The 13,452-nt window shown below is 38.9% G+C and overlaps 3 protein-coding genes across 7 annotated transcripts; 2 read left to right on the top strand and 1 right to left on the bottom strand.

Annotated features, from left to right (window-relative positions):
• Positions 1-149: 149 nt before the first annotated feature.
• Positions 150-2,104, top strand: LOC105450729. Its single transcript, XM_011690710.1, has 4 exons — positions 150-440; positions 794-1,216; positions 1,344-1,528; positions 1,619-2,104. Exons 1-4 carry the CDS (start codon positions 186-188, stop codon positions 1,902-1,904), a joined length of 1,149 nt encoding a protein of 382 aa, XP_011689012.1. The 5' UTR covers positions 150-185; the 3' UTR covers positions 1,905-2,104.
• A 94-nt stretch (positions 2,105-2,198) lies between these two features.
• On the top strand, positions 2,199-4,833 carry LOC105450727 (uncharacterized protein C1orf43 homolog). The gene is made up of 4 exons (XM_011690703.1): positions 2,199-2,786; positions 2,874-3,030; positions 3,107-3,326; positions 3,693-4,833. Exons 1-4 carry the CDS (start codon positions 2,628-2,630, stop codon positions 3,883-3,885), a joined length of 729 nt encoding a protein of 242 aa, XP_011689005.1. The 5' UTR covers positions 2,199-2,627; the 3' UTR covers positions 3,886-4,833.
• LOC105450728 (focadhesin) lies at positions 4,767-10,036 on the bottom strand. 5 transcript variants are annotated; one of them, XM_011690706.1, is made up of 10 exons: positions 9,803-10,036; positions 9,443-9,682; positions 9,298-9,363; positions 9,045-9,199; positions 8,737-8,928; positions 8,140-8,588; positions 7,130-8,014; positions 5,705-6,986; positions 5,299-5,623; positions 4,767-5,083 (listed from the first exon to the last, which is right to left on the bottom strand). In XM_011690706.1, exons 2-10 carry the CDS (start codon positions 9,506-9,508, stop codon positions 4,937-4,939), a joined length of 3,567 nt encoding a protein of 1,188 aa, XP_011689008.1. In that variant the 5' UTR covers positions 9,509-9,682; positions 9,803-10,036; the 3' UTR covers positions 4,767-4,936. The 5 variants fall into 5 exon arrangements, with proteins under 5 accessions (XP_011689008.1, XP_011689009.1, XP_011689007.1 ...); XM_011690707.1 differs by having other exon boundaries at positions 9,443-9,551; XM_011690705.1 differs by having other exon boundaries at positions 9,443-10,036.
• Positions 10,037-13,452: the final 3,416 nt, after the last annotated feature.

The following is a 13,452-nucleotide window of genomic DNA, read 5'->3' as shown; positions in this document are numbered from 1 at the left end:
TATACATATTATAATTATATTTATAATAAAAAATAAATATATTAATAATTATAAATTATTTTATCTATTCCTGATATCTGTATTGCATAGGTATGCATTCTGTTTTATAATTCTTATTTTCGGAACATATGCTCTGAATTCCTGCCCAGAAATAATTTCCCGGTAAAAAGAATTTCTCGGTAGGTATGTCTACAAAACATTCGATCTACGGAGGGGACGACAGATACGTCACTGAACCGAATGATGTCAGTGGAAACACGCGAACGACATGCGCGAGACGCAACGCGAGCGAGATGATGCGGGAAAATACGGATTCGGAGGTCTTTTTTCAAAAATACACATTATCGGAAGAAACCATGACGAGACTTGAATCTATCAGGGAAGCGATGAAGGATAACATCGCTCAGGCTAATCCATTGTGGAAAGTTATAGCGGGACAGGTTAGAATTGCACGAGTTGGTACATGCATGTTATGAATTACAGTCTCTAAGTGAAGCTTGCATAGTCATTTAATTTTTATAATAACTTGTATTCTCTTTGATATATATATATATATATATATATATATATATAACAAAGTTGCCTAATTAGTGGTTTACACAATGTGGTTTATACAATGTAGTTTTTTGTTTACACAATAATTATTTTATGTTTTTGATGTTTTCTGTTTATTTATGATTATGTTTATGTGTATTATTATATATATATATATATATATATATATATATATAAAATAATACACACATATACAGATAATTTAACATAAATATTGCAAATGCATTGTTCAATTTAGAATGAAGAAGAAACGCATTCAGAGACCGAAGAGAGCAACGACGATGATGATGTGCCGATGAACAATAGCGAAACTCAAAATACTCAAATGAGGGATGATCAATCAGCGCTGCCACCGTCTACTCAATTTTACTTTACACAAGTTGAAACAATTGTAGAACCAAGGAGATCTACTGCCGCAGTGCCGCAAAGGTGTGATATTTTGGAGTGTGCCTGCGAGAATTTAGAACGAAATAACGGCAGGCTAGATCTCACCCAGTTAGACAACCTACCCGACGAAGATCTTGTCCCACTGGTGAACGAAATGGCGAGAAAATTAAGTCACAAGGGTATCTATAATCTGTGTCAGTCGTTGAACGATATGACCGTCGAGCAAAGAATGAGATATCTCAATGTATTCTGCACGCATCTGTTGCTACCAAAGGTACCAATAGCACATTACTGATATCTAAATATCTACTAGGATATAAAAATATCTACTAGATATTTTTTCCTCATTAATTACTGTTTGCATCAATTACTCTACACTAATGTTCGCATTGCGTTTATAGATACTTGAACTCGAGGAGCCGTCTCGTTTATTGTCATCTGCTATTGTTGAATGCATCAAAATATTTCCCGATGAGGTTCAGCAACTCATATTTGTTCCTATTCTCAGTACCGAGTTGAAAGATGTAACGTTGATGACCACCATTGTCAATACGTTTGATCAGGACAGGAAAATAATTCTTTTAGGGTATGTTTTACACAGTCACGTGATATAATTTTATTCAGTTCTGAAGATTGAATTCAAAGCAGATTTAATAACTTTCTTGTATTTTTGCAGAGAGTTTCTTGAATATGTCAAGGAATTGAAATTATGGCATATATCTGTATTGCAAAACTTTTTATCTGTGAGACTGGACCACAATATGATCGATAAAATTACCAAATTATTCTCGGAGAAGGCACTTTGTTATTCCAAAGACAAGAACTTCGGAAAGCTTGTGCTGTCATTTTTAAAAGTTATTACAGCACTGTCTGAAGAGCAGAAAAGTGTAATGACTGAAATCGCCGCCGTCAATGAAACGTTATTCAAAAAACCAATGGAAAATATTTTAAAGAAGATGTAATCGCTAAATCACACTTGTAAAAAAATGTACAATTGTCTAGTTTACTCCGAATTTCTAAATATATTTAGGGATTAAAATCGGACTAAATTAGAATTTAATTCTTTCTTACATTGATTTTCAAGTTTATTTGTAGATTTATATTTGATAATTAATGTTATAATTCAATTATAATTACATAATTTATCATATAGCCTTAATATATTGATTAAAATTTATTTAAGTATAATTTTTGAAAATTTTCTCTCGAAGATTTTTTTTTTTATTTCACGCAGATCCTTCTATGCGTTGGCTTTTCTATGCTTATATTCTATTTTTTATTTTGTTTTAAGTATACGTTTTTCTAACTCTGTCAATTGTAATTCCTTGCCATGTTTTTCTTGATTTTTTTCAATTATGCTATCAGCTCGGTATTTCTTTTCGCATCAGATTTCGTTATCTATTAAGGAATAAACTAAAATTTCCTACCGAGACTAAGGCAGATATTAATAACTAATAACAGAGAGGATCCTCTCTGCTAATAATTAACTTGATGAACGGCGATGCGCGCGAGATAAGGACTCCGTGCGCCGATCAGCTGACTGGAGGTATTTCCATTCGAAAGTTCGAATGACAGTTCACATTGCTGTCCCGGAGCGGTGTACGAATCTCACGTAGGGACTAGTGGCCGTCGACAATTGTTCGCGGAGACGGACGGGACGAACCACCTCCGATTATCGCGCGAGAATGACACAGGAGTTGTCCGGTGTGACCATAGTGATATTTATAGCAGCGGGCGTTTTGACGATATTATTACTATTTATCTTCGCGAAGCGGCAGATCATGAGGTTCGCTCTGAGGTCCCGTCGAGGGCCTCACATTCCCATAGGACACGACGCGAAAAAGGTGCCTTTTTACGTTTCGACGTGCAATTTTGAGGTTAGCCCATCACCTGGGTTGTTGCTCGCAACGCGCTAAAACCTGCTGTTTCAGTCCCTGAAGAAGGAAATAGAGAGGAGAATAGAGGTGATACCGAGGATCCAGTACGAGCCGCAACTGATCGGCGATCCTAGGTACATTTTGACTCCGGGGGGACAAGCTCCACCGCACTATTACAGACTGAAAGCGGTTGACGACGTTAAGACCTTAGGTAAGTCAGCGTTGTGATGAAAATCTTTAGGTAAGTCATCGTTAGCCCCTGTCTCACATTGTGATCTCGTTCGCAGAGACGGAGATCACGAGGTACGACAATTGTCTGAAGAGACACCCTTCGGAGAATCTGAGGGCGTACCTGCTCACCACACTCGCTACGCCGTTGAACGGCAGCGGCCAGCGTTTAATTCATCAATTCTGCGATTTGTACGAACACGCGAGGCACGACCCTACCGAGTTCGGTGACGAGGAGTACCAAGTTTACACTCGCCTGTTCCTGAAGTTGATGGATGCGTAAGTGTTGATTCAAAGTGTCCACTTGGTCTTCCATGTAAGAAGATGCAACGATAGGAGTGATGATATTTAAACGAAAAAAAATCAGGCTCCCAAGAATAAATCTTAGATAGCAAAGTAATTACTTCGATATCTTAGGTATTTGAACGCTTCAAATACGCCTCAAGTGTTGCTGAAGAAAAGAATATTTAGGATTGCGTTTCCATTTAACGCTCGCAATGCTCTCTGGAATCATTTCATCCTTGTTAAACAGTGATTCCAATTGTCAAATGTTAAACAAGTAATGCACGCGAGCGTTGCGAGCGTTAAATGGAACACAGCCTTAGAGATGCAAAGACACAGGTATAATTTACCAATTGTTTACAGGGCACGTTTATTGAAGTCATATCCGAGCAGCAGGAAGTCCAGCCCCAGTCGCACGCCGATCAAGAAGAACGTGGAGACGAAGAGGAATATCCTCGAGCCCAGGATGCGTCCGCCCGAGGAGCAAATCCTGACTGGTACGAGACCCAATACTCTAACGGTGATGACGTTAGACAACAGCGAGACGTCCGTGTAGCATTATGAGTGCCGTCACATACAACATATGTGACGAGGAAATTGTAGATAGCTACACGACGCTAAGGTAATTTATATTTAAATTATGCGCAACACGGTACGTCCAATTTAGTTAGGAATTATTAATATGCATTTTTTTTACTTTTTATCAATGAATGCACCTAAGCTCGCCATTCTCCATTCAAGTTGCGTATCGAACGAACATGTAATTTTGTATACAACGAGCAGGCATACCGTTTCTTTCTGTGATTTGTTTGATATTCGTATGAAGTTACATTTATACAAAGTCAGCCTTATGAAATAGAATTTTCGCGCGATCTTTGCACCGCTTGTAAAATATTTTAACAAATACTGATGTACATAAGAAGTAATGGTGTTTAGAAATCGCCGAATTAGAAAAAAATTAGCGTGGTAGACCAGAGATCTTTTTAAAGCGTCCATTCTCGTCACGTGTAATTTCTTCAGGTGATAATAGCGCTAAGTAAATAATCGTACATTATCTCTTCCCGATTGACTCCGCAGATAATTTAATAGTGAAATTTACACATGCTCGCGGTCGCATATAGATCTACATATCTCTAACGATACATTCAGAACAATGTTTACAGTAATTAAAAGATGATAGAAGAAAGTTGTTCTCTTTCCTCTTTTTTAAATGTTTATCTTTTAATTAACGATAACGGATTAGCATATCTTTTTCTACACGTCACTGTTTTAACATAGAAATTTTTGACATTTTAACGAATTTTGAGTGTTAATCACGCGATAAGGACCTAAGTGTACATACCTATCGAAGCTTGTATAATAATCGTTATTTTATTAGTATTTAAGGTATAGACATTAAAGTAGGACATTAAAATCAGGTGTATTAACAGTTGTTCATTACAATTGTAAGATTTTAATATCGTTAATGAAATTCAAGGCTGAGTAATACAAGTAAGTGAATCAGTTCAACGCGAGAAAACTTCCCTTTTTTTATACAAAAATATTTCTTATGTAAACATATATATATATATATATACATATATATATGTATATATATTTCTTTTTAGTTAAATACGAGTTTTTACTGACAGATAATTTTTCCATTCTGAGTTGTAGTCTTCTTCATGCCTTAATAAGATTAATGCGCTTTGAAACGCAAGTATATATACATCAGGTACAGAACTACTCCTCATGTGATTCAGCCAATTCATAATCTAAAAAGAAAAAAAATTATTAATACGACTCAATGTATATTTATGTACAATAGACACATTTCGCGACGAAAAGTTCCACCGCAAAACTGTAATACGTAATTTATGTATGAATGTAATGTCTTCTTTTTTTTAATTGCTACAAATCAAGAGATTACAAATCTCTGCAATCTGTAATATCTATATAGCTGACGAAAGACAAGTTTACACACACATACCTGGCGCGTTATAGATTTCCAAATCTGTCGATCGATAAGCATCGCGATCGCCTGTGGAAACAATCTTATCCTAATGTCTTGCGAAGTGATTAGCAACTCTTTTTTCGGCAGGAGGCACTCCATGCCGGACAAACAGATGATCAGGATGAATAAAATATCACAGTAAAAAGTTACGTTGTTTTTCTTGTCCGGTTCCACCATAAGCCCGTCGATGTGCCTCATAAAATCTAAAATCCAGTCTTTTTGTATTTCGAGATTGCAGGATTTTTCCAATCTCAAGTCAGCCTGCATTTTTTGTACACTTTCCAACAAATACTTTTGCATCCTATAAAGAGAGAGAAAAACTTATTAGACAAAACTTGTGGCCAAAAGCACTAGATCTGTTATAGTCGTTATTAATACCTACTCAAGATCAAACTCGGTCGCGTTGATAAGTTCATGCAGCCAAGTGAACGGCGTGCCGATGTATCCCGTGAAGGCTGACTGGACTCTGACAATGATGGCGGTTTTCAGTTTCTCCGGCGTTACCACCCACCAAGTGTCGGGCGACGTCATTCTCTCGACGTCCTTGGGCAACAATTCCACCACAGCCTCAAAGTATTTCTCGAAATGTTTGGACGTCAAGTCGACCTTTCCCGACACCTCGTCCAGCATGGTGGCCAGCAACGTGCGATTCCCCATTTGTATCGAGTTGTTTTTTAAAGCGCCGACGTAAGAGGACATAATATGATTGAACAGATAAGCGGACTTTTCGTTGTTCAGCAGGATTCTGTCGACGGCGTAATTGAGAGTAATTTCGAGAAATTTCTTCAAGTTATTCGGCTGAACGGCCTGGCACAGTTCCTCCAGATTCGAGTAGAGCACCAGGTGCTTCTCGTCCAGCAACAGTCGACCGACTTCCGACGTGGACGTGTACATGGATAGGAAACGTTCCGTCAGTGATTTCGCCGACTGCGAGATCTCACATTGACGACTCGCGATGGATACACCGTATTCCTTAGCCTCCCTCGATATCTTCATGGTGTCCTTCAAGAAGTCCCACTTCACGTTCGGCAGTGGCTTCTTGTGCTTATGAGCGAATATACGCAGGCACTCCACCGTGACTATCCGATTGCTCGGGTCCGTCTTGTCGCCTCGTCTTAAGTACTCGCCGACGGCCCTTATCACGCTTCTCTCCGGCAGATACTTAAAGTTCTGCGGCTCTCCTTGCGGCCAACTGTATATCCGCGACCTGAAGGCGTTCAATTCGTCCCTGATGTAGGAGATCAGAAGATCCCCAGCCGCCGGCAGGACGCTCCTGTTCACGTTCCTCAGCATCTGGATCCAACAAGTGCCCGGTATGTGCTGCAGCGAACTGTCGAGCTTGTTACCTTCATTGCCCGTCTTTCCGGACGCGTGCTGCACCACGACGTCCGATCGGAACTCTCGTGGCAGAGCAGTCAGAGGAATTAGTTCCACAGGGTAAGACCTCAGCGCCTTGAACGCCGCTTTCGCGACCCTCGTGTCGTCGCACACCGTGTAGCCCCACAGATGCGTCACGACATCGTTCATGAATCTGTCGTAGTCCTCGCTCGTGCGAAACAGGTACGATGGAATGTTGGCGAAGAGATCACACAGGCTCTCCAGGACCACCGTGCGCTTCTCCTTGCGCATCTTTGGCGCCAACACTTGCCATGTTGAATAAATGCCTGCCAAGTAAAATCACGGCCCCCGTATTAATCATGGAAAATGAGAACTTTTACAAAGACTTATGCAAAACACAAAAGAGTAACAAATAAAATTGATTAAAAAAAAAAGAATTCAGTGTTTAAAGATACAAGATGCCAAGTACCTATCACCGTGGACTTGCACAGGGCCGAGATGCTGTCGAGCGCGAGCGCGCTGGCCGCTCCGCCGCTCTGGTCGACGCACCGATTCAGGATTTGCGACAGCAACGGCACCAGTTCCTCACCGTGCTCGGGCCGATTCTCGCAAATGTACCTTATCGCCCGAGCACACGTCACGTCCGAGCGCCAGCTGCGATCCTTCTCCATGGTGTCCATCAGGGCGGTGGATACGAAGCGGTAGCAGCGCGGCTCCTTCTCCAGCGCCTTTATGTAGAGCTGGATCGCCAGGTATTTCAGCGGCCTGCCGCTGTTCAGCAGCGTTTCCAGCGTGCGGATGACGATCGGCAGATTGTCCTTGGTCATGGCGAACTCCGGGACGGTCAGCAACAGGTATTTCAACGTGGAGCTGTCGTGGGTCTTGGTTAACTTGTGCAGCAACAGGGAGAGCATGTGCGACGCGAAGGAGTTGATCTCCCGCGCTGTTTGCACGAGAATATGGCAGACTTTCTGCACGACGGGGGATTCGTCGCTACGCAGGAAGATCCCGCACAGGACCAGCTTGCACATGTATCTCAGATCGATCGGTGCGAGCGACAGGCTCTCCAGCCACGACAGCGTGTCGTCCTTCAGAGAGTACAGACTGCGGATGAGCTCCATGTAAAACTGGATGTATCTGTTGCTGTAGCTGAATATGAGCAGCGTCTTGTTCGAAAGAGTACCGTCACCAGTGTCCGTTTCCTTTCGCGACATTATCTTGATTAACAACTCTTTTGCTGTCACTAACGCGTCAGAGCACAACAACGACGGATAAGCCAACCACTTCAACAGGGATGCGGCTAACGTATTTAATAATGTAAGGTGGCATGGCATTTTATCTACGACAACTGTACCTGTTACATCAAATCGATCAAGATTAATCTCGCAATTTTTTTTTTTTTTTTTTAATAATATCGCTGTCTTCAAAAAGTGTGATTTTATAATCTCAGAATTTATGTATGTTTTATGTTTTACTTACATATTTCCAGGGCGTTAAGTAAATAAACTGCAGGACATATCAAAATTATTTCTGCCATCAAAACTATCATAATATCTCCTATGTAATTGTAGCAGCATTCAAAGAGATCCAATATCGTGCAAAAATTTTGTACTGGCTCGTGACCGCATTCCAAAAGCTGTATCGTCAGAGAGGCGATTAGAGGCATTAACGCCGTACAAAATTCTCTGTCTCTTTTCAGCAGCGCCATATCCGCAAGCTCGAGAACTCGGCAATTCGCGTCGACGCAAATGTCTGCTCGATTGGTGCATAGCCAGAGTAAAATTTCCGTTCGCAAATCTGTAGTGTTGCTTGATTTGATCACAAGTTGCCATGCCTCTTGTTTACAGCTCTCGCACAAATCCATGGAAGGATTGCACAATATGTGCACGAATACAGGCCGTAACAGCTCTGCGCTCTGCTCCATGACGCTGCAATTCAGATAAATAGAAAAATTTAACAGCGCGACTATGTAAGACTGAAGAATTCAATTTATAAAGGCAAACGCAAAAATAATAATATAATATATTCCTATATATATATATAATACTAATAATTATTCTAATGATAAAAGTGTACTGTTTGTCGTGATGATGCATGATGAACTTCATTTGATTCAGCACGCATCTCCAGCTGAGCTTTTCCTGAGCCAGGATCGCGATAAATGGATGCTGAGTAGGAGTCTCGAGAGTGTATTCATTGGATTTATCATGCGATTTCCAATCTAATATCAAAAGTCGACTTACTACCACAGTGACTATCTCGTAATTCCTAAAATTTGTGATAATACAAAATGTGAAATAAATATCAAAATAAATAAACAAATAAATAAATAACATCGATTACACGTTCAACATTGACAGTTCGTTTAACACGTACGTACATACTTTGAAGAAGATAGGCATGCCATGAATGTTGCTAATGCAGACTTGACGTCCCACAAGCCAGTTTCGCCGAGCACAGCCAACGCTTGGAATGCAGACGTGCTAACTATAGAATCATCACTGTTGCATTTAGTTGAGAGTAATTTAAATTCTGATATCTACAAAAAAAATATATATATATATACATATTTAGAAAGAAAACAAATGCTAAGAAAATATTAAAATCATAATTATCAAGAAAGGAAAAATTTTTTACTTTTGAAATATCCTTTTCTTCTGTTTCCAACTTCATTTTTATTGCCTCAATCAGCTTGGATATTGCCTTACAGAAAGATAATTGAGTAATCATACAGTCAGAGAACAGACACAAATATGCGATTAATTATTACTGTCACACTTACATGTGATATCAAAGTAGGATTTTGTGATCTCAATTTATAATCGATCTCGTCCATGTTGACATTCATGTATTATCTTAGAGATTAAATTACTTTTTGAAAATTGTATTTTCTGTAAAGATGGGAACGTGTATATTTGTTCGAACATATGATCTCAAGATGCAAAATATATATTTCTTATTCTTGCATTTGCCTCTTCCACATGTTTTGAAAATGATCAGACATAACCTTATTTTCCGAACACTGTGCCAGATGTTTATTTGCACAAACAGAACAAAACATTGAATTGTGGTATCCGATTAAATTGCTGGATTTAATTTCTATGCATAAATTATTATTATACTTGAATCTCTATATAATAACCTTTATTCATCAGACTCCAAAAAGACGAGGTTAAAAAGCAAGGCAGGCAGTGCAGTTCACTTTATCACTGAATAGACAAGATTACGTCAAAATGGTAAAAAAATTAAGCAAAATATAAATGTCTCAGATATCTAATGTGTGTACATATAAAGTTATCAATGATTTCCATAAACAACAACATAGAACTATCTATAACCTCAACCGCCCAGCTGACGGCTGCCGCGGCTGGACGGACATAACCAATCACGAAACTACTGAACTACAGTACGAAATCTTAAAATTCCGAATTAATTTAATTTTGTATTTAAAATTTATTTATGTATTTTTTGCGAATTTTTATTTACAAATGTTTTTTTGATATAGTTAACTAAATAGTGATGTCGATAATTATCCACAATATTATATTGATATTTTTTTTAATGTAGATTTTAATACTTAAAAATTTCTGAGCTAAAAAATATGTTCGAATAAGAAATAATACTTAATTATATTGTATTTTCTTCAGATATTTTACAAATATATTTTAATTTTTTTTAGTTTTACAAAATATCATCAATCAGTAAGTTATCTGTTCACTATAAACAATTACAATGTTCATGACGTCAGCAAAATTTAAATTTAAATTAAAAAGTCGTAGTCTTATTTAGAGGAATATAATCAGCAATATAAAAATAGATTAATAAATAAAAAAATAAAAATTATTTATCTTCTTTTTCTTTTCTCTATTTTTTAATTTAATTACACTTCTCTTTTTTTCTCTATTATTTTATTAATATACGTTATTATCAAGCACTTTAAAGAGTAAAAATTTTATCACACTCTGTAGATAATTAATTTAATTATTTTAATTGCCAATTTTTAATTCTTGCTTAACGTTAAAAGTAATGAAATCTAGTCAGATAATTAGAATTAGCTAGATGCTTTCGTGACGTGATGTTCACGTGAAAGCGACTGATACTTTATGAAATATATACTTTTTATTTCAATCCATTAATTTAATATTTTCATAAGTAATTAATTCTAATCGGCAATGCAATCATTTGAATCCTGAAAGTGACAAAGCGATCTCTTAACTTCGCCTCTCCCAGTCTGAAAAATAAAGACAGCGAAACGAAAAATAAAGGCAGAGCTGTTTTGAGATTTTTGAATATATTTATTTGTATGGACAAGTTGGAGCATAGTGCACAATATATTTAATATATAGTAGTCTGAGGAAGGGGGATCAGAGTACATTCTGGAGTTTGAACACAATATCTTACAATTTAACGACAAGATGCCTGCATGTTTTTTTTTCTTCTTCTGCACCTGCTTCTCTGTACGTTATGTTTACTCGTATATTCATATACTCGAGATGTATAATATATAAAGCGTAACGACTCACTATTTTTATCATTCTAAAAAAAGGAGACGAGAATAAGGGTCCTTGTTTATTATGTTATATGTCTCAGTTCTCTTAGCATCGTTTTACCCATTCGCTTCCATCCACACTCGCATACCTCTCTTATACGTACATACACGCACACAAGCATCTATTCATCCCTTTTGTTTCACACGGTCTTTCTCTATCCCTTCGTCTCTTATACTTTTTCCACTTTCGCTGCTTCTCTCTTTCTCTCTCTCTTTCACACACACATTCTATCTCTCTCTCTTGTTCTTTCTCCTCTTTCTCTCGTGATCGATTATGCAACGTCCTGGCAAATATGCGTAGTACTCGCTACAGTGTCGTTATTCTCGGACACGGAGGTTGTCTCCAATTGCTAATTACATACGCTCCCTATTACACTTGGGCGAGCTGCGGCGCGTCCCCAGGGGGGAGGGGGGGGGGTTTACTCATTCCCATGGCGGAGCGAGCGAGGGGGCCGACGGGAGGAGAGCGAGAGAAGGGGTGAAGATCATCCACATGATCCACAAAGCTGTAACCCGTCTTCCGGTATTAATGTGCGATTCGCATGTAGGTGCAATAAAGCTCTTTGAGCTTACGAGAGACGACGACGACTCTCATCCATCTTTCTCACCCTTATAATCTTTCTCCCTCTACATATATCCCCTAATTAGCGATTAACGATCTATATTTAAAATTCTTTTTTTTTTTCCCTTGCTTACTGAAAGCGAATACATTTTACAGCCTGTACAACTGAGTGAAACGACGCGGCGCACTCTCTTCCTCTTTCACTCTCTCACATTCTCTCGATTTCTCATTTATCTTTCTCTCTTCCTCTCTTTCTCTCTCTCTCATTCTCTCTTTTCTTTTCTTTGCACCTCCGCTCGCGGAGGCAGGCGCGGATCAGGACAGGATCCAGGTACTCAAGCTATCTCTCTGCGTGTTGCTTTCTTTTTTTGCATTTTTATTTTATTTTATTTTATTTCTTTTATGCTCATGGAGAGATCCCGCAGAATATCGAGTCCCTCGATCGTTTCGTGTATACTCTCTCGGCCTCTCTCTGTTTCTGGGATCTCCTCTCTCTCTTTTTTATTATTTGCTTTTTTTTTTACAAAAATCACAGAGCAGCACCAGCATTTATTTCTTTTAAAGCCCATCCCTTCGTCCGCTGGGCGCCCCACTAAAACTGAGGCGTATTACTTTTTATTCCTCTCATTCACTCGCATGTACGCACACAATACACGCGCACAACACACAAACACACTAAGCATGCACACACGCACACACCCTCTCACGCTCTCGTAAGTGCGCGCGCGTGCGCCTCTCTATCGCGGTTTCGCTTACGTTCGGCAAAATGAATGCATTGCGATTTACCCCTCTCCGTTCCTTCGTTTTTATTAAATATTTTTCTTCCTCTCCCGCTATATGAAACGCATCATCGGCCGTACCTTTTTTGATTTGGCATTTGCGAAACGCTGCCCGATAAAATTTCTCGCACCGCCGTTGTCTCTTCTCTTTTTTTTTCTCTCTCCCCATTTATCTCTCCCTACTTTACGTCACACTGACGATAGTAATAAAATAATATAATTAATAATCAATAATCGCATAATATATATAAAATGGATGACGATAGTAGTTACTGAACAAACATTATGTAGTTTATAGATACATATATATATAGTTGCGTATGCATACGTAATTATACGTCTCGCTCCTCCTTGTTTACTCCTCATTCTCTCTCTCTCTCTCTCTCTCTACCTCTGCACCTCGTCCCTGCACCCCTCCTGCAGCCCCTTGCGCCTCGTTTTTTCTCCCCCTAGCTCTCGCGCATCACTGGCTACCATTACCTTAGTAAACAAATAGCGTTCTAGCATCGAATTTACAGTCACTTAACGCCACTTAATTATTTAGAATCAACGCATTACGTGTCGCCTCGTTTTTTTTTTCTCTCATGTTCCTTCTTTTTGTCGTCCACGCGACTCGTCTTTATAAATCGTTCATGCCTTAAGGACGAGTTTCTCCCTCTCTAGTCGCGTCATCGGCATTTCTAGCGATCGGTCAACACACAATCATGAATTCTTCATTTCCCTAAGAGATAAGTTATCAGCAAGTTATACAATTTTCTCTACAAAAATCGAAGTCTGCGCACGCCTAAATTCTTTGTCCTTAGTTTCTTTACAATAAAATACATCGATACGGAATCTATACGCACGCACATCCCACACGCATGCATTATGCTTGTACAAGGCAGTCGACGCACGTGATTCGC

The sequence above is a fragment of the Wasmannia auropunctata genome, unplaced genomic scaffold, assembly GCF_000956235.1.
Source record: "Wasmannia auropunctata unplaced genomic scaffold, wasmannia.A_1.0 LD336057.1, whole genome shotgun sequence".
Lineage (NCBI taxonomy): Eukaryota > Metazoa > Arthropoda > Insecta > Hymenoptera > Formicidae > Wasmannia > Wasmannia auropunctata.
The sequence above is the reverse complement of the archived record's forward strand: the minus strand, read 5'-3'. Positions and strand labels throughout refer to the sequence as shown.